Source organism: Lutra lutra, chromosome 2 (assembly GCF_902655055.1).
Source record: "Lutra lutra chromosome 2, mLutLut1.2, whole genome shotgun sequence".
Taxonomy (NCBI): Eukaryota; Metazoa; Chordata; class Mammalia; order Carnivora; family Mustelidae; genus Lutra; species Lutra lutra.
The window spans coordinates 136,877,798-136,896,554 of NC_062279.1; the positions used below are offsets into that span (position 1 = coordinate 136,877,798).

The 18,757-nt window shown below is 41.5% G+C and overlaps 1 protein-coding gene across 2 annotated transcripts; it reads right to left on the reverse strand.

Annotated features, from left to right (window-relative positions):
* Window positions 1–2,878: 2,878 nt before the first annotated feature.
* On the reverse strand, window positions 2,879–14,618 carry MGARP (mitochondria localized glutamic acid rich protein). Of its 2 annotated transcripts, none has more exons than XM_047718474.1 (4): window positions 14,469–14,618; window positions 10,370–10,452; window positions 6,239–6,332; window positions 2,879–3,703 (listed from the first exon to the last, which is right to left on the reverse strand). In XM_047718474.1, the coding sequence occupies exons 1-4, from the start codon at window positions 14,548–14,550 to the stop codon at window positions 3,258–3,260; spliced, it is 705 nt and encodes a 234-aa protein (XP_047574430.1). In that variant the 5' UTR covers window positions 14,551–14,618; the 3' UTR covers window positions 2,879–3,257. The 2 variants fall into 2 exon arrangements, with proteins under 2 accessions (XP_047574430.1, XP_047574429.1); XM_047718473.1 differs by having other exon boundaries at window positions 10,349–10,452.
* Between the last annotated feature and the right edge of the window lie 4,139 nt (window positions 14,619–18,757).

Genomic DNA, 18,757 nt, shown 5'->3' on the forward strand with positions numbered 1-18,757 from the left:
CCTGAATTCAGCTTTGACTCAGAAGCTGGCTGTGGAATACATGCATTAGAAAAATCACATTAAAAAAAAATAGAGTAGTTATTTCATATTATTCAAGACTGCTCCATACATTTCTTTCAATAGTGAAAGTAGTGTTTAAATTTCAGGGGCATGTCGTTGGTTAAAACATATGTTGTGTTTTTTATAAATTTAGTCCTCTTTTATATCCCTGTCTTCATCAAAAAGAACTTGGTTATCTGATTCTACTGCCATTGTTAATCTTTTGTAATTGGTTTCATATTCCAAGCCCCACACTCTATACCACTTTGACTTTGTTAAGGTATATTTTTAATTTTATCAAAATCAGCCAATGATCTAATAAGAAAAATACTGTTTGTGAAATACTGTTGTTAAATTTTCATCACATTGGTTGTTAAAGTTTAAAAAAGGCTAATAAAATATAGTTTGCTTTTGGACTTGATAGCTGCTGTTTCAAAAGGTTGTTTGTTCTAAATAAATACTGGACTTTAAAAGGAAAAAAAACCTTTCTGTATATAGTCACATTTGGCATTGAGTAGTTCTAAAATTTTTTTCAGAAAAGGCAACAATTGGTCAGAAGGTAAAGCCGGACAAATTCTGGATCTGTGCGGTACAGCCCATTCTTTCATCATCCCTGCTGAAGAATGTGACAGGCAACAACACAAAAGCTAGTCTGCATCAAATTCAAAGTTAAGCTTTATTTCCTAACTATCTTAACTATGTATTGCTGCTTACAGTACCCCAACTGCGTGGCTTAGTACACAACCCTCTGATTTGCTCACAATTTTATGGATCAGCAATTTGGTCTGGGTGTTCAGCTGGCCGGTTCTTACTCATTCTTGCCTGGGATCTCTCAGTTGCAGTCGTCTGGCATGGCGGCTGAAACTGGAGGATCTAGGATGGCCTCACTCACGTATCTGGGGTTAGCGCTAGCTAGGGATGGGGCCGCTCTCTCCATAAGGTCTCTTATTCTCATGGAGACCGTACAGTAGTCTCAAGGTTCCAAGCAAATGAGAAGTCTCACAAAATCACTTTCACAGCATTCCATCCAAGCAAGGTACAAGGCAAGTTCAAATTCAAAAAGATGGAAAAATAGTCTCCACCCCTTGATGGAAAGGGATATAAAGGCCTACTTCATTGGAGTGTATGTGGAAAGACTATGTGACTGTTTTTTCCCAGTCTACCACACTAACAATGGCTCAAAATTCACAAACAATATGGAAAAGGATTGATTATATAAAAATTAAAGAAAAAATCTCTTGTACCACAAAAACACCATAAGTAAAGTAAGATGAATGATAAACTTGGAAAATAATTTCAATTTATATCAAAGTTTGCTATCTCTAGACAGAAAACTTTCTTAAAAATAGAAAAGTAAAGGACTAACAACACTATAAAAAATGCATTGAAGGGGCACCTGGGTGGCTTGATTGGTTAAGTCTCTGACTGATTTCAGCTGGGGTCATGATCTCAGTGTTGTGAGATGGAGCCCTGAGGTGGGCTCTGTGCTGGGCGTGGAGTCTGTTTATGATTCTCTCTCTCCCTCTCCCTCTGCCAGTACCCTCACTCTATCTCCCAAAATTTAAAAAAAATGCATTGGAGTTATGAACAGAAACTTTGCAGAAAAAGAAATGTACATTGCCCTTAACCAAATGAAAAAAGGTTCAACCTCACTCTTAATAAAGAAAACACAAATTAAAATCATGCTGATACAAGTTTTCATCTATCACATCTATCAAAAGTCCAAATGTTTGGAGTGCCTGGGTGGCTCAGTGGGTTAAAGCCTCTGCCTTCGGCTCCGGTCATGATCTCAGGGTCCTGGGATTGAGCCCCACATCGGGCTCTCTGCTCAGCGGGGAGCCTGCTCCCCACCCACCCCGCCTGCCTCTCTGTCTACTTGTGGTCTCTCTCTCTCTCTCTCTCTCTGTCAAATAAATAAATAAAATCTTTAAAAAAAAAATCCAAATGTTTGACAATACACTCTGACAGGAAACAGACACTCACATACATTGTTATTTTGGGAATACAAAATAGTATGACTCCTATGGAAGGGCTTTTGCAATAGATAGCAAAATTATTTACGTATTTGATCTAGCAATCTCTCTTTCAGAAATCTATCCTAGTGAAACACTGGAAAAATGCAAAAAGACATTTTGCAGAAGCTTATTCAATGCAGCAGTATTTGTGATTGCAAATAAGAGAAACAACTCAAATGTCCATCAGTAGGAGACTGTTGAGTAAATCATAGTACCCACACATGTAGCTCCACGCAACCGTAAAAAGTAATGAGAACTAGGGGAACCTGGGTGCCTCAGTCAGTTAAGCATGTGACACTTGGTTTCAGCTCATGTCGTGATCTGGGTGTTGAGGGATCCGGCCCCAGGTAGGGCTCTGTGCTCAGCGGGAAGTCTGCTTGAGATTCTCTCTCTCCCTCTGCCCTTCCCCTCCCCCTGCCCTGCCCTCGTTCTCTCTCTCTCTCTCTAAAATAAATAAATAAATCTTTTTTTTAAAAAATTATTTATTTATTTAACAGAGAGAGAGAGAGAGAGAGAGGTCACAAGTAGGCAGAGAGGCAGGCAGAGGGAGAAGGGGAAGCAGGCTCCCCGCTGAGCAGAAAGCCCCATGCAGGGCTGGATCCCAGGACCCTGAGATCATGACCTGAGACAAAGGCAGAGGCTCAACCCACTGAGCCACCCAGGTGCTCCAAAATGTTTTTTTTTTCATTGTTCATGCGATGCTGTGTGTATGTTAATCTACAATAAATATTATAACCTATATTTTATATTATACATGATCTTTAATACTATAGACTATAGATTATTTATACATTAGAATTAGTGAATAAAAACAGAAGCACTAATGACTTTCCAACTTTATTTAAATGAGTTCAAATCAAAACTCAAGAATCTAGATTAACATACATTAAGGTACAGGTATAGCAAAATTAAAGTGAATGCAGATTGTACAGAAAGCTCAATTCCTATGATATAAAACTGAAATACAAAGATGGAACTCCGTGAGCTCTTTACTGAAATGTCATATTCTGATCTCAGAGAGCAGGAAACTATTCACACCCATAAAATCTCAAGTCTCCCAATCCCCAAGTCTATCAGTAGATACCAGAAATCTTCAAGTTTTCTAGCAAAGAAGCCTGTCCTAAAACTATGATGACTGAAACTACAAAAGCACCTATCAGACACGATGGCATTTTTTTGGCTAAAGGGTCGGTCAGCAAGAGATTAGCCTTGAGCCGGGGCATGGGCGTCGGAACCAACGCTGGCTTGCTCCTGTAAATCATCCCCAGCAGAGGATTCTGATTCAACGGGAGGACTCTCTTCTCGTTCAGCATTTCCACCAGCGCTTTCCTTGTCTGCTGTCCCTTTATCATCATTTCCGGCAACAGCTCCATCCAGAGCTGCACTCTGAACCTCTGGGGGCGCTTCGGCGCTGGCTTCTGCGGTGGTGCCCAGCGCGGCCTCTGTCGCCTCTGCCCCCACTTTAGCACTGACCGCGTCGGGCTCCCCGGCAGTGTCCTCCACATCCCCGGGACAGGCTGAAGCCTCTTCTACCGCTGCAGCTGTAACATCTGGACTATCTTCCGCATCTACCTCCAGGGCTTCCCGGGCAGACACTTCACACACGTCTGAACTTGCTTTCTCCGCTCCCGCCACGTTCTCTTTTTCACCTTTAAGATTTAGTCCATTAACCAAAGGGTTAATTTAAAGAGCATGGGAACACAGCGGAGGTCCGCGAAGTCATTTTTTTTTTTAATATTCTTATTTATTTGACACAGAGAGAGAGAGAGAGAGAGAGAGATCACAAGTAGGCAGAGGCAGGCAGAGAGAGACAGGGAAGCAGGCTCCCTGCTGAGCAGAGAGCCCGATTTGGGGCTCGATTCCAAAACCCTGAGATCATGACCCCAGCCGAAGGCAGAGGCCTTTACCCATAGTCACCCAGGCGCCACCCCCCCCCCCCGCCCCCCGGCCGCGCAGTCATTTTTAAAAAATGAGACAAAGCTATCTGTACTGATATGAAATGCTCTTCAGGGTAGCCTGTTAAATGAAAAAAGCAAGAAAAAGAGCAATGTATACCGAATGGTACTATTTGTGCTAGGACAAAAGGAGGTAAGGTATACCCAGATAGTTTCTCTTAGCATAGACTCTCTAGGAGGATACAAAGAAGCTGGTATTATTGATTCGCTCTGGGGAGGGAAAATGGGCATCTACTTTTTCATAACCCTTTTGAACCTGCTAAACTTTTAAAAATTTACAAAAATTATTTATTTAAATACAAGGAACATGAAAATAAACAGCCAACCTTTCATGTGAAGTAGCATGGAAAAACAGCCATCTTACTAGTTGATGACTGAGCAATCACTATCCTCTTTCAATCTCAGTTTTATCATCTGTAAAATGGGGAAATCGATAATATCTGCCTCAAAGAGCTATTGTGAGGACTGACTAAAATTATGGTATGACAAGGGGTTTAAAACCAAAAGTGCAGAGGGGTCTGGGTTGTTCAGTTGGTTAGGTATCCGCCTTTGGCTCAGGTCATGATCCCAGAGTCCTGGGATCGAGCCCCACTTTGGGCTCCCTGTTCAGTGCTCTCTAACTCTCTCAAATAAATAAATAAACAAATAAAATCTTTTTTTTTCTTTAAAGATTTTATTTATTTATTTGACAGAGATTACAAGTAGGCAGAGAGGCCGGCAGAGAGAGAGGAGGAAGCAGGCTCCCTGCTGAGCAGAGGGCCCGATGCGGGGCTCCATCCCAAGACCCTGGAATCATGACCTGAGCAGAAGGCAGAAGCTTTAACCCACTGAGCCACCCAGGCGCCCTAAATAAATAAAATCTTAAAAAAAAAAAAAAAAAGTACCAGGCACCTGGGTGGCTCAGTAGGTTAAGCACCCAATTCTTGGTTTTGGCTCAGGTCATGATCTCAGGGTTGTGAGATTAAGCCCCTCAGTGGGCTCCAGGCTTATCGGGGAGTCTGTTTGGGATTCTCTCTCTCCCTCTGACCACCCCCCCAAATAAATAAATAAATAAATAGTGTTATGGAAATGCTGAGTTTTATTATTATTACAATTAGCTTTCTCGTGATTCTATTCAGTAATATTTATTGATAATATTCCATTTCTTAATATTGTCATGACTAAAAGGTTAAAATTGGTTCATAAGTAGGTAGTATCTGTCCCTAAATAGTGATCATAGTAATCGATAATAATGGCATTATTTTTTTTTTAAAGATTTCATTTATTTACCTGACAGACAGAGATCACAAGTAGGCAGAGGCAGGCAGAGAGAGAGGAAGGGAAGCAGGCTCCCTGCTGAGCAGAGAGCCCGATGCGGGGCTCGATCCCACAACCCTGGGACCATGACCTGAGCCGAAGGCAGAGGCCCCAACCCACTGAGCCACCCAGGCGCCCCTAATAATGGCATTATAATTGAGATGAAAAAAGTATTCAAAGCAAGCAGTTTAAGGCAAAAAATATACATTAGGGTGAAAATGTAAAGTTTGTGTTCTAGTAGTTGCCATTTTATCATCAGATCAACTCAGGGACTTAATAGACATGATTGATTGTACTAATGTCAAGTGAACTTTGGGCAAAGACACACGGGCAATTTTAGCCAAAACCGAAACAAAAATTAGTTTAATGATTAAAAAAAAAATAATGAGGGGGGACGCCTGGGTGGCTCAGTTGGTTAAGCAGCTGCCTTCGGCTCAGGTCATGATCCCAGCGTCCTGGGATCGAGTCCCACATCGGGCTCCTTGCTCGTCAGGGAGCCTGCTTCTCCCTCTGCCTCTGCCTGCCATTCTGTCTGCCTGTGCTTGCTCTCTCTCCTCTCTCCCTCTGACAAATAAATAAAATCTTAAAAAAAAAAAAAAATAATGAGGGAAATGAGCTGCTGAGAGAGACAGATACTAAAATTATGCCCACCTGAATGGAAGCCCGAGTAGGGGAAAAGTAATATTATCAAACAAAGATTCAAAGTCACTGGTCAGCAGTACAAATGTAAAACGTTTCATTTATCTAATGCACTCATCCAAAACATATAACAATATTCTTTAGGTTCTGGTTGGCTTTCCCTTTCTGAATGAACTTCTGCCCAAAGCCATTCTGTCAAGTTAGTAAAGAAGCCGAAAGCAAATAGTGTTCATAGCTAGACTAAGATCATGGAAATCAGTGTCTCAAGGGAAAAAAATCATAAATCCACTTTACCTTGAAGTGGATGTAACTCTGCTTTGTTTTTTTCTCTCAAATTTGTTACACGTTCCGTGTGTTTGGCTTGCTCTGATGTGATCGTCCTGTAAGTCTGAAAGTAAATGTGTGCTTAAGTTTCTTTCTTGAGCTCTAAAATTCAACATGCCAATTTCAAAGCTTTATATAATTCAAAGAAGAGAAACCAATGTACACCAGCACGCTTTTGCTTCTCCTTTGGAAATTTTTGCTACTAAGTGGAACACTTTACAAAGGAAAGAAACAAATGCTCTAACAGGAGTCAAAGATAACAGAAAAACACACGGCAGATACAAAGATGAAGACAAAGAAGGAAAAACAAATCATGCTAGAACCAAAATACTCTGACAAGCATTTAGAGATATCCCCTGGCATTTATCCCAGAGAAATGGCAACTTATGTGCACACAAAAACCTGTACACAAATGTTCATGGTTGCTTTATTTGTAACAGCCAAAAGCTGGAATCTGGCCGGGGCGGGGGGGGGGGGGGGGGGGGGTTCCTACAACAGGTGAACGGTTAAGCAAACTGTGGTACACCCATAACTTGGAATGCTACTCAGGATTAAAAAGGAATGAACTCTCAATACAGGTATAACAATTTGGATGAATCTCCAAGTAATTATGCTGAGTGAAAAAAGCCAGTCTCAAAAGGCTGTATACCTCATGATTCCATTTATGTAACATTCTTGAAATGGAAAGTTGTATACCTAGAGAACAGATTTGTGGTTGCCAGGGCTAAGAAGAAGGGAGGAGAGGACAAAAAAGACTGAGGGCAATTATAAAGGACTACACAAGGGATCCTATGTCCTGACAACAGTAGTGAATACATGAATCTACACGTGACACAACGGCCTGGAATGAAATACACATGCGTGTGTGCATGTGCGCGCACTTGCGCACACACACAAAGTGCAAGTGAAAGTGGTGAAATATGAATAAGGACAGTGGATTTTATCCATGTCCACTTCCTGGTTGTGATACTGGGTTATCACGATAAAAGATGTTAATCACCAGAAGAAATGAGGCGAAGACTCTGTGAGATCTCTCTGTATTAGCTCTCATGACCGCATGTAAAACTCAACCATCTCGTAACCAAAAGTTTGAAAAAAATCTTCCAAAACAGCATATTTGTAGCCCCTAATGAAGATTCCTTAAGTAAGCTAGGGTTTTTCCTTAAAAGCAGAACTATGACCTGACCATCGGTTATTTCAGAAACAGAATCAGGAATAAAGCTTAGCAGTAGGATTATGGATTTTTAAAATTTGCATTTTATATATGTGTTCTCTAAATTTTTAATAACCAAAACCCACGTATCTTATTAAAAATTATACTTTGCAAATTACAAACCATTTTAGAGCATGTTAGAATTAGACTGTGAAAATGGAAAATCTATAACCTCAGGGGTGGAAATGATACCAAAGTGGCCCTAACAAATCCGGCAGAGTTTGGTGAATTCAGGCTTGAATTATCTGGGTTTCAAAGGGTCAGCAGGAATGATGGTCACCAATCTGGATGAGAGCAGGGGATACTTTCCTGGCTGGGTGGGAGCTCCTGAGACCTTAAACCACTATGCTGAGTCGACATGCTCCACACTCAGTACACGAAAGCTGAGCCTGGAGAGAGGTTCACGTTCCTGAAATGGCCATCCCAGCAATTACAGCCCAAGGAACATACTTTTTTTTTGTTCAAGGGACTAAAACACAAGATGAGAAGAAAGGCTAGTTCAGGCAGAATCGAAGAGATGAGGATATTGGAATGATTCACACTCACGTGTAGCCGAGAGAATTTAGTTTTCCAAATCAAAGGTGGTCATACACAGAGTAGAAAAAAGGCCTATCAGAAGAGGCCTTTGCACAGCCTCAAATCTAGACTTCAAAAGTTATTTCCAAATGATATCACTCATTATATGTAAGTGTTTAAAATATCTCACAAACATCTCAGATCTTCAAAAAACTGATATGACCTGGGCCTGCCTCAGAGTCTAAGAGGCCCTTATTGTAGAAGATTTTACGTGAAAATGAAAGACTGGCTGGTGACCATCTCTGGATTCCATTCAGATAAATCTAGTATAAAACTTATTTTAGTATAGGACAAAGGGAAGGGGGGGGGACTTGAATACAGGTTTTCAAGTGTCTCACATTCTGCATTTCCTCCTAACAAGAGCCTAAGATTCTTGGGAATTGAAGCTTCTTACATTCGAGAGTCAAACCACACATTCTTAGAGGTGGAAAGGGACTTGGAGCTCATGCTTTGTCCAACTCCCGCTCCCATTGAGAGAGAACAAGGCCAGAAAGGGCTCAAAGGACAGTCATTTTATAACCTTCCTGTTTACAATTGCTCTTGCAAAGACAGATTGGACTGGAGAGATTCATGTCTGGTACTAATAAGCATAATTATAGGCATAGTGAGTTCCAGATGAAATTCCATCTATCCAGTTCCCCCTAAAATCACATGGCCCAGTTTAATCTCTGTTTCTCCAATGGCCTACTTCCAACAATAGTAGCTCTGGGCAGTGAATTCAACATTAAGCAGTAGATGGTAGAAGGAAAGGAATCTGGGTATGAGTGAAAGCTGGTGGATCAGTGGAGGACGATAATATATGTGACATATTTGAAGTTTCTGGTTTCTTGAGGCTCTCAAAATTCTGAAGATTAGGATAAGTTATTTTGGTTTGGCCATCTACATACAAACTGCTCCTAGTTATGCCTAAAAGTCCCTTTATGCATATCTCTGTAGGGTCAAACCAAAATGTAGTGACCCTTGTGTACTCTTAGGGTTTCCGAAAATTTTATATTTATTTTCCTTTTGTTCATAATGAAGATTAAATTTTGATTTAGAAAGTTTATGACAAAATGGGAAATGATTCAATAGACTTATTATTACTTATTTAATGAACAAATATTTAATCTCTTTAGCTCCAAAATCATACTATCAAAAGCTTCATTTTTCGGTGATTACCTGGAAGGAGTGGGTAAAACATTCTTTTAACTTTGCATATGTCTATTTTGAATTTTTAAAAATATATGAATAAATATTACCATTTTAAAATAATGAATGTATACAAAGATATATAAAACTAATAAAAACCATGGAGACAGTACAAAGACTTGGGGAGGGAAGAGTGAATACATGGAACACAGGGAATTTTTAGGGCACTGAAACTATTCCATATGATACTATAATGGATATATTGTTATACATTTGTCCAAACCCATGAACCCTAAGGTACACTATAGACTTTAATTAGTTAAAATGTATTGATATTGACTCATCAGTTGTAACAAATGTACCACACTAATGTGAGGTTGTTGATGGAGTATTGAGAGGAGATATGAGAACTCTATACTTTCTGCTGATTTTTCTATAAACCTAAAATGCTCTAAAAAAAAAAAAATAGTCTATTGGACACCTGGTGGCTCAGTCAGCTAAGCTCAGGTCCTGATCCTGGGGTCCTGGGATGAAGCCCCACATCAGGATCCCTGCTCGGTAGGGAGCTTGTTTTTCCCTCTCCCTTATCCCCTCCCCACTACTGGTGTTTTTTTGCTCTCTCAAATAAATAAATAAAATCTTTAAAAAAAATAGTCTATTAAGTTAATCTTTCAAAACGGTTCTTGTTTAAATGTTAATAATAGTACCTACCTTATAGAACTGCTGTAATTATTAAATGAGCCATGAGTCTGTCATATGATAAACACTCATAGGTCGACTATTACTATTTATAATAACATCATTTTTAAAAAGATTTTATTTATTTTAGAGAGAGAGTGAGAGCATGAGAGGGAGGAGGGTCAAAGGGAGAAACATACTCCCTGCCCAGCAGGGAGCCGGCAGGTCTCAAACCCAGGACTCCAGGATCATGATCTGAGCCAAAGGCAGTCATTTAACCAACTGAGCCACTCAGGTGCCCCTAATAATGTCATTTTTACTGGAAGTCACCTGTATTTGGCAGTGTATATTGTGTAAGAAATGTTGATTTCCCACCATCTTGTATATTTAATTAATCTCATGTCCTGACTTTGATAATGTTTTGAGTTTTACATAGGTCATGAAATATATGAATTCCTGAACATCATGATTATTTAAACACTTACATAATATCCACCAGCACTGACCGTGACACCTACAACCAGATAATAGATCATATTTGATCCAGATGATCCAAACCATTTATTAGATGACATCCAGCGAAGAGATGCTAGGAAAACAAGTTGAAACACAGTTAGCTCTACCACTTAAGCAAAACTATTTAAAATAATTATACCTTTAAAAAAATTTCCCCTTCGGTGAACTATTAACATCAAGTGATTTTTAGCTTAAGGGAATACAATATCACAAGGTAGGGTAATAATTCCATTTGACATTTTCCCAATCTCATTTGATAAGTACTTATGAAACCTGTCACCTTCGTGCTTAGCATCATGCTTTTCTTGGAAAGAGTGCAGGCGTGAGTAAGGAGAAATGACAAAAGCACTGAACAGTTTTAACAGTCCAACAAGATGCAAAAGAAATCCATTTGCTGTATGTACTCCACTACTTCAGTGGAAAAGATTATCTTTACAAAAATTGAATTAAATATATCTGAACTGAAACTTACATGTTAAGTAAAACAGGTTGAAGCCCAACGCATTTCTACAAATCTATAATACAAATATCCTATGTAGACAGAAATCTTAATTTTTCTAACAAAAGCCTTTAAAGATGAGCAGATATAAGCTTGTTTAGGACAAGATGTTACAACATGGTCATGTATGAAGGAGAAGTACAATTCTGTACAAACCAATAGAAATAGAGTACTGTATTATTACGTCTAAATACAGAAAACTTGTAAATGTCATACGCCCTCGGATTGAAATTTTTAATAATAGACTCAGAGATAGAAAAAGCTTAAAGTTCATATAGCTCAAATTCTTTATTTTCAAGATACAAAAAAGTAGAAACATTAATTTATTCACTCAACAAAAAAGGGTTGAGCGCCTACTATGAACACCTACTATGGTCTTATCAGAATCATTAAGGATAGAATTTGAACAAGACATACAAGGTCCTGAGCCTCATGTAGCTCACATAGTTGAAGGAGGGAAGAAATGCACAAATAACTGAAATGCAGTGCGACAAATGCTGGAACAGAAGCAAGCAGAAGTTGCAACAACAGCATGAAAATTCAGTGAAAAACCTTAAAGGACCTGTCATAATTAAAGAGACATCACCTGGGTTTTGAAGGAAAGTAGAGGAGACTGTCAGATGAATAAGGGAGAGAAAATTGCACCAGAAGCAAAAGGCACAACACATGCAAGGTCAGGAGAGCTAAAAAAGTGCAAAGTAATCGGATGTGGCCTGACACACAGGGTGTGCATGAGGACTGGGGAGAAGTTTTGATTTGCAGTTGCCCTAATTACAAATCTTTGTATTAGCAATACTGGAAAGACTTCCTGTTTTCAGTTTATATATAAACAATCATCTCTTGGAAAAAATACTTTTTCCGCACCAATGTAGCCAAAGAGGTTATCTTAAGAGGTTGGCTTTGACCTGTAGTGGGGCTTTTGTTGGTTTAAAAGTACATCTGTTACTAAACAGGGAATATATAGCTTCTGTAGTTGTCAACCAGACATAAATATCAAAAAGATTATTTTAAATAGGAAGCAATAAAGAAAATCATCAGAGATGTAAGTAAAGACTTAAACACAAATACAATTATGACAATTAAAAGAGCAATGAGGGGCGCCTGGGTGGCTCAGTGGGTTAAAGCCTCTGCCTTCGACTCAGGTCATGATCCCAGGGTCCTGGGATGGAGCTCCACATCCAGCTCGCTGCTCAGTGGGTAGCCTGTTTCCCCCTCTCTCTCTGTCTGCCTCTCTGCCTACTTGTGATCTCTGTCAAATAAATTTTAAAAAAAATCTTAAATAAAAATAAAAGAGCAATGAAATGGGAAATAAATATTTAATAAAAATTAAATTTGAGCATATCGATGTAATGTGAAATAGATATTAGAAGTTTTGCAGGAGAATATTTGCTTGCCTGAGAAAATATTTACAATATAGTAAATGCAAATTTATAGCAAAATAATCTATAGAGGGCTATCTCCGTTTGTGGAAGCAATGTGCACAAGAATAAAATGCAAGAGGAAGAAAGTTCTGGAACATTATATATACTAAAATGTAAATGGTGATATTCTCTGAGTGGCAGGATTACAGGTGACCTTTCTTTTGCCTTTCTGCGTTCCTTCCAATGATCTATTACAAACCCCAATTATTTACTCATCAAAAAGTTACATTTTTAAAAAGCAAAAGCCTGAGAACACAGTTTGGTGAGGCACAACTAAAATTTTACTCTTCAGTTCATCAAAACAGAAAGTACCAACAAAAAGGTCAATTAATCTCCATGACTGAAGCCAGATTCCTGGTCAATAATAGTTTTTAAAATACATAAACAAATAAATGCTACGAAAAAAGTAATTAGATGAAAATGAGAGAAAGATCAGGGCTGCTACAGCCAGTATTGCTAACTACCGATTTAAAATGTCTAACCTGCTTTTCTTTTACCCCAAGTTGGGAAGAAATTATCTGAAACGCGTCGCTACAAAAGAGGTGTGTGTGTTTGTGCGTGTTTGTGCCTGAAGCCGATGGTGCATGCGGAAGATAACGCCAAAGGCCACGGTCAGGGGGCTCATCTTTCTCCCCTCCTCACCCCCAATCACAACGGCCTCGTTATCTTCCGAAGTTTAAAATTAATGGGTTCTACTTCGTCAGTGAAAAAATGCTCTATCTTACTCAGTATAAAGATCGAGGAAAACGAAGATGCCTTATTCTGTTATCGGTGAGGCAACGGCTTCCTACCAGCTTTTTAAGAGAAAAATAAAGCTATCTGGACAGACCTTCCTTCCCTCCCACCGCCATCACCACCATAGGCCTAATCAAAGCGAGAGGGTGGGGGGAACTTGGCCCATGGAATCTTCCGCGGCAGTGTTTCTTTCTCTGTCGGCTCCAATGCACGCTCTGGGCTAAACTACCTCACAAGCCTTAGAAAGGGAGGCCAAGTGCGGGGAGAACTAAGAACTTTCCAAGAGGTTGTCTAAGAGCCGCTGGGCTAAGCAGGACGGCAAAGACAGGGGAGACGAAGGAGGTCTACGAAGGAGCCGCAGGGGCAGAACTGCACAGTTCGGAGCGCGAAGCCGGCCCGCAGCAGGGAGGGAAAACACGCATGCCCACAGCCCCTACAGTGTTCCAGGCACTATAGTAGGCGCTTTTGTATTTTTCAAGTTTTAGTTAAGAGGCTTCCAGCTTGGGCGCCTGGGTGGCTCTGTTGGTTAAGCGACTGCCTTCGGCTCAGGTCACGATCCCACAGTTGCAGGATCAAGTCCCACGTCGGGCTCCAAGCTCCACGGGGAGTCTGCTTCTCCCTTTGATCTTCTCCCCTCTCATGCTCTCTCTCACCCTCTCTCCGTAAATAAACAGAATTAAAAAAAAAAAAAAAAAAGAGCTTCCAGCTTGAACTGCAACTTCCCCCTTTAGGAAATTTCCGAATACTATCCCTTTTCCCATGCATCGCCAAATCTAAAGGTGACAGATACCGGGACGGCTGAGCGGAACAGGTGGATAGCTCCCGGTTTCTGCTCAGCCCCAGCGAAAGTGCTTCGAAGGTTCCTTGAGTTCCGGCTGCGGAGCCCCGGACAAGCCATAAGTTTATTTACTCGGGGGCATTTAGCCAACATTTAGTGGGCCCGCACTCCCTCCCGCGCCCTGCCTGGCTCCATCGTGCCACCCGTTCCTCTGTTTCCTCGTGAAGTTGGAGAGCGCACAGGTCCCTATAATAATAAAAGGAGTAAGCTACGCGGGAGTTAGCCAGCCATTTTTCGAAGCGCTTTTAACGGCATATTAACTCATTAAAACTCACAACCATTATTGTCCCCATTTTAGAAATAAGAAAACAGGTGAAATCCCTCGCCCAATCAAGATTCGAACCCACGAAGGCTAGTCCGGATTCCGAAGCCGCTCTAGAAAGGTTGCCTACTATCCAAGGCTCGGAGAACTTCGGGGCGTCCTCCCCGCGACTTTCCTCCATTTCTCCCCTAGCCCCAATCCCAGGCTTCTGCCCTCGGACCGGGTTTGTCCCCTCCACCTCCCGGGTGCCGGCGGGCACGGGGACCCCGGCCAATCTGCGCGCGAGACGCCCGTCCTCTTCAGGCTTGGACGCCGGGGCCGGCGCGGTACTCACCGTCCTTCCGGAGCGGCGCGGGGCCGGGAGGCGCCCTCAGGGGCAGCGCCAGCGTCTTGGAGACCGCCCTGCGGAGATACATCGCGCCCGCTGCCCGCAGCGCCGCAGACTCTGCTGCCGGCTCGGGCTGCGAGGCGCGGGGAGCCGGGGCGAGCTCCGCCCCGGGGAGGAGCGCGGACCCCTGCCCAGCCCCGCCCGTGTGCCGCCGGGAGGTGGGGACGGGTTGTTCGCCCGCTTCTTCCTCCCCCAACCTAGTCTCCCGACTCTGTTGCTCTCTCCCGGGTCCGAGAAACTAGCTGTACGCGCCTTCTCAGAAAAGAGATCGGGAATCGAGAAGTCACCATCATCTGCCGAACTCCGGCGAATAGGCTGGAGATGGTTTAGGGACTTGCATCGTGAATAAGATAGACATGGTTCATCATGTCGGATGTAGTCTGAACCCATTTTAAATCACACTCCCCGTTAGCTTTCCTAGGAATGGAAAAGGTAGTGGAAGTTTCCGGGAGGTGGAATGAGGAGAGGAGTAGCGTCAGCCTTCCGTTAGCGCGCTGGGTGATGTTCAGAATCGTAAGAAAATCCCCAGGAATAGTTGACTCTCTAGGCAATTCACTGTTACGAAAACTTTAAATATAAACTCCTAAATACTGTACATTCCTGTATGGGTTGTGAAATTAGTATTTCCACATGAACTAAACGTGCTGAATTATTAGTTTCTTCCCCCAGATTTCAATTTCTTGCTTCATGGTGGCTACAGGAATTTGTCATGATTCGAATATGGAAACCAATAATTTATGCTTATCACATTGTCTAAATGATTAATTTTGGAAGGCACGTTTCCTCCTATAATAATCCCTCATATGTGTTTGGCACATGATAGTTTATTAAGCACTTGCACATATATTATCTCTTTTAATTCTCCTTTCAACCCTCTGAGGAAGATGGTAATTATTACCTTTAGCAAATGGTTTGGTGGTAGAGAGGAATGTCCAGGAACTGATGGTCATGAATTAAAAAATAAAGGACATGATCATAGTTCTAGTTTCAAGTTCTCTTGGCATGTTACAGGCACATTTGCACATTTGCTATGTGAATAGACACTGCTCAGAGGTCCTACTTCTCCTTTTTTTAAAAGATTTATTTATTTATTTGTCAGAGAGAGAGAGCACGGGCAGGTAGAGTACCAGGCAGAGGCAGAGGGTGAAGCAGGCTCCTCACGGGGCAAGACCCTAGGATCATGACCCCAGCTGAAGGCAGCCACTCAACTGACTGAGCCACCCTGGTGTCCCAGATGTTCTGCTTCTTTGCCCAAAAAAATGTATGTTAATATTTCACATACTCTCACTTGAAGAATACAAAGTCAATGTTCAGAACTGGTTTTTTGAGGGGTGCCTGGGTGGCTCAGTCAGATAAATGTCTGCCTTTGGCTCAGGTCATGGTCTCAGGGTCCTGGGGTCAAGCCATGAATGAAGCCCTCTGCTCGGTGGGGAGTCTGCTTCTCCCACTCACTCTCCCTCTGTGCTCTTTCTGTCAAGTAAATAAAACCTAAAAAAAAAAAAAGAGAGAGAGCTAGTTTTTTTTTTTTTAATATTCAGAGTAGCTAGCTATCCTTAGTGATTAAACACTTGAATAAAAGCAATTAGGTAATCCGTAGTTAATGAGTGATCAAATTTTGATTTCCAAGCACTTTCCTGAAAGTAGCAAAATGCAGGTTAGTGCACTTACTACCTTCACCAACATTGAGTATACATCGGCTGGCAGCTAGAGATTAGCTATCTCCTGGGGTGTAGGATGTTTAACGGACTGCTAGCAGCTGGGACCAATGGACAAATAATCCAAATCTGCCTTCCACTATGGCTCATTCGTTCCCTGGTGTACTTGGGGATGAATTTTTACTTGGCTGTCAGGGAGGGAATAGTCAAAGGCAGTAAATGCATTTAAATGAATTAATGCATGTATTATACTGTTATTTAATGTGTTAGAAGCTCCCCTAAGAAGGATTCTTTCTGAGTAAATATTTGTAAATGAGGGTGGCTCTTGGGACACTGTTCTAGGCTCCTTTTCAGATTCAGTTGTATGCTCTTTCTGAGTATAGTCTGAGGTCTTCCAGATCACCTCTAGGCTGCATAGTAACCACTCAATCTCAGTCAGTTAAACTCTAAGTATCTGTCAAAATGCTTACAAGATGCTAGGGACCATGCTGGATGTTGGAGATTAGTTTGTTATTTATTTCACAAATATTTATCGAGTATCTATTATGTTAGGCACTGTTCCAAGGCATTCTCCAACAAACAAGAAAAAATTTCTGCTATCACACAGATATTATAGTGAGACATGGAACAAACATCTTTTCTCAGAGGTAGTTACCAAGTGATCACAAAGAAATCTCTGATCAGATATTAATAATAAATGTAATCTAATGCCTTTGGGTTATAACCGAACTAGTTTTAATAATGCAACTGATTGGTTTACAGGAGGCAAGAATAACACACATATATAGGCCTTCAAAAGCTTTTCCTAAAGTATTGTCTCATCTATTTTCGTACTTTATCCTCTTAACAATCCCGAAGGATATTGGATAATGGTGATTATCCCTCTATCACATATGAGAAAAACTGAGGTAGTATAGCACAATAGTTAAGATATGAGTTTGGAAGCCAGATACCTGGTCTATTTTACTGGTCTGAGTGAAATGTGGACAATTCCTTTATTTATAGGGCTGGTGTGAGCTCTAAAGCACATTAGTATGAAATGTGTACCCCTAGATCCCCAAGATTCTGACTTCCGGCCCAAGCTGGAGCTCCAAGGCTCCTTTTACCATATTCTGCTGCCTTTCAATGCACACACGACAAGATCCATCACATTCCACTCTCTTATCATATGGTAAGGTCTAGGGGGGAGCCTATCATGTACTCTAGGTTGGATGTGGCCATGCCAGCGGGGAGAGGCAAGAAATATAAGTTAAAAAGCGCCACTCTCCAGGTCCTACTCATCTTAATTAAAAGCTCCATGCCCTTCATTTCTTTTCTCTTTTTTTTCAAGTAAGCTCTGAGCCCATCATGGGGCTCAAACTCACAACCCTGAAATTAAAAGCCTCGTGCTCCAACGACTGAGCCAGCCAGGCGCCCCAAACTCAACGTCTCTTGGATCAAAGGGAATTTTCTACCCACTCTACAGCTCCTGTAGAATATGTGGTTTTCCATTTCGATGACCAACTCTTCACATCTTGATGAAATGCTTCCCATGAGGACATGCGAGTACACACCCGTGGGTTGTCAAATTCACTCTGTGGCAAGCTGTTTGTCCCAAACAAGAAAATTTTAACATAGGTATTTGCTGTAGAAGACTGAGAAGCTCAGACAATGATTTCCCGGCTGTTGGTCATATTGTTTCTAATACTGCCCTTCAGCACATCCTTGACATTTTTCTTGGTCTGGTTGGGAAAACAAGAATCAAGGGTCAGGGATAACTTGGCTTATCTAAGATGGACTCCACCTAATTGTGATTGCTGACAAAGAAGATATCAGTCTTGAAAACATATTGTAAGGGTCCTCTACTGGCAATATTCATCATACTTACTCAAGGCTTAAGTCTATAAATTAAAAGCAATTTTCAAAGACTGATTTCCTGCGCTCCACCAAAAGTTAGAAAAAGCTTTTCTTTTTTCTTTCTTTTTTAAGATTTTATTTATTTGAGAGAGAGAAAACAAAACACAAGTGGGGGGAGGAGCAGAGGGAGAGGGAGAAGCACACTCCCCGCTGAGCAGGTCCCAGGACCCTGGGATTCTGACCTGAGCTGAAATCAAGAGTGAGATGCTTAGGGGCGCCGCTGCCTTCAGCTCAGGTCATGATCCCAGGTCCTGGGTTCAAGCCCCACATCGGGCTTTCTGCTCAGCAGGGAGCCTGCTTCCTCCTCTCTCTGCCTGCCTCTCTGCCTACTTGTGATTTCTCTCTGTCAAATAAATAAATAAATAAATCTTAAAAAAAAAAAAAAGAGTGAGATGCTTAAACAACTGAGCCATCCAGGTGCCCCACAGCTTTGTTTCTCTTAACACTAAATTCTCAGAGTATAATCTGCACAAATTTGGACAGTTTAGGACAACAGAAATAGATTCTCACAGTTTGCGGCACTCAAAGTCTGAAATCAAGGTGTCAGCAGGGCCACACCTGCTCTGAAACTTGTAGGGTAGAATCCTTCCTTGCCTTATCTAGCTTCTGAGTTTGTCGGTAATCCTTGGCTTGTGGATGCATCCCTCCAATCCGTCTCTGCCTCTCTCACTACCTGGCAGTCAT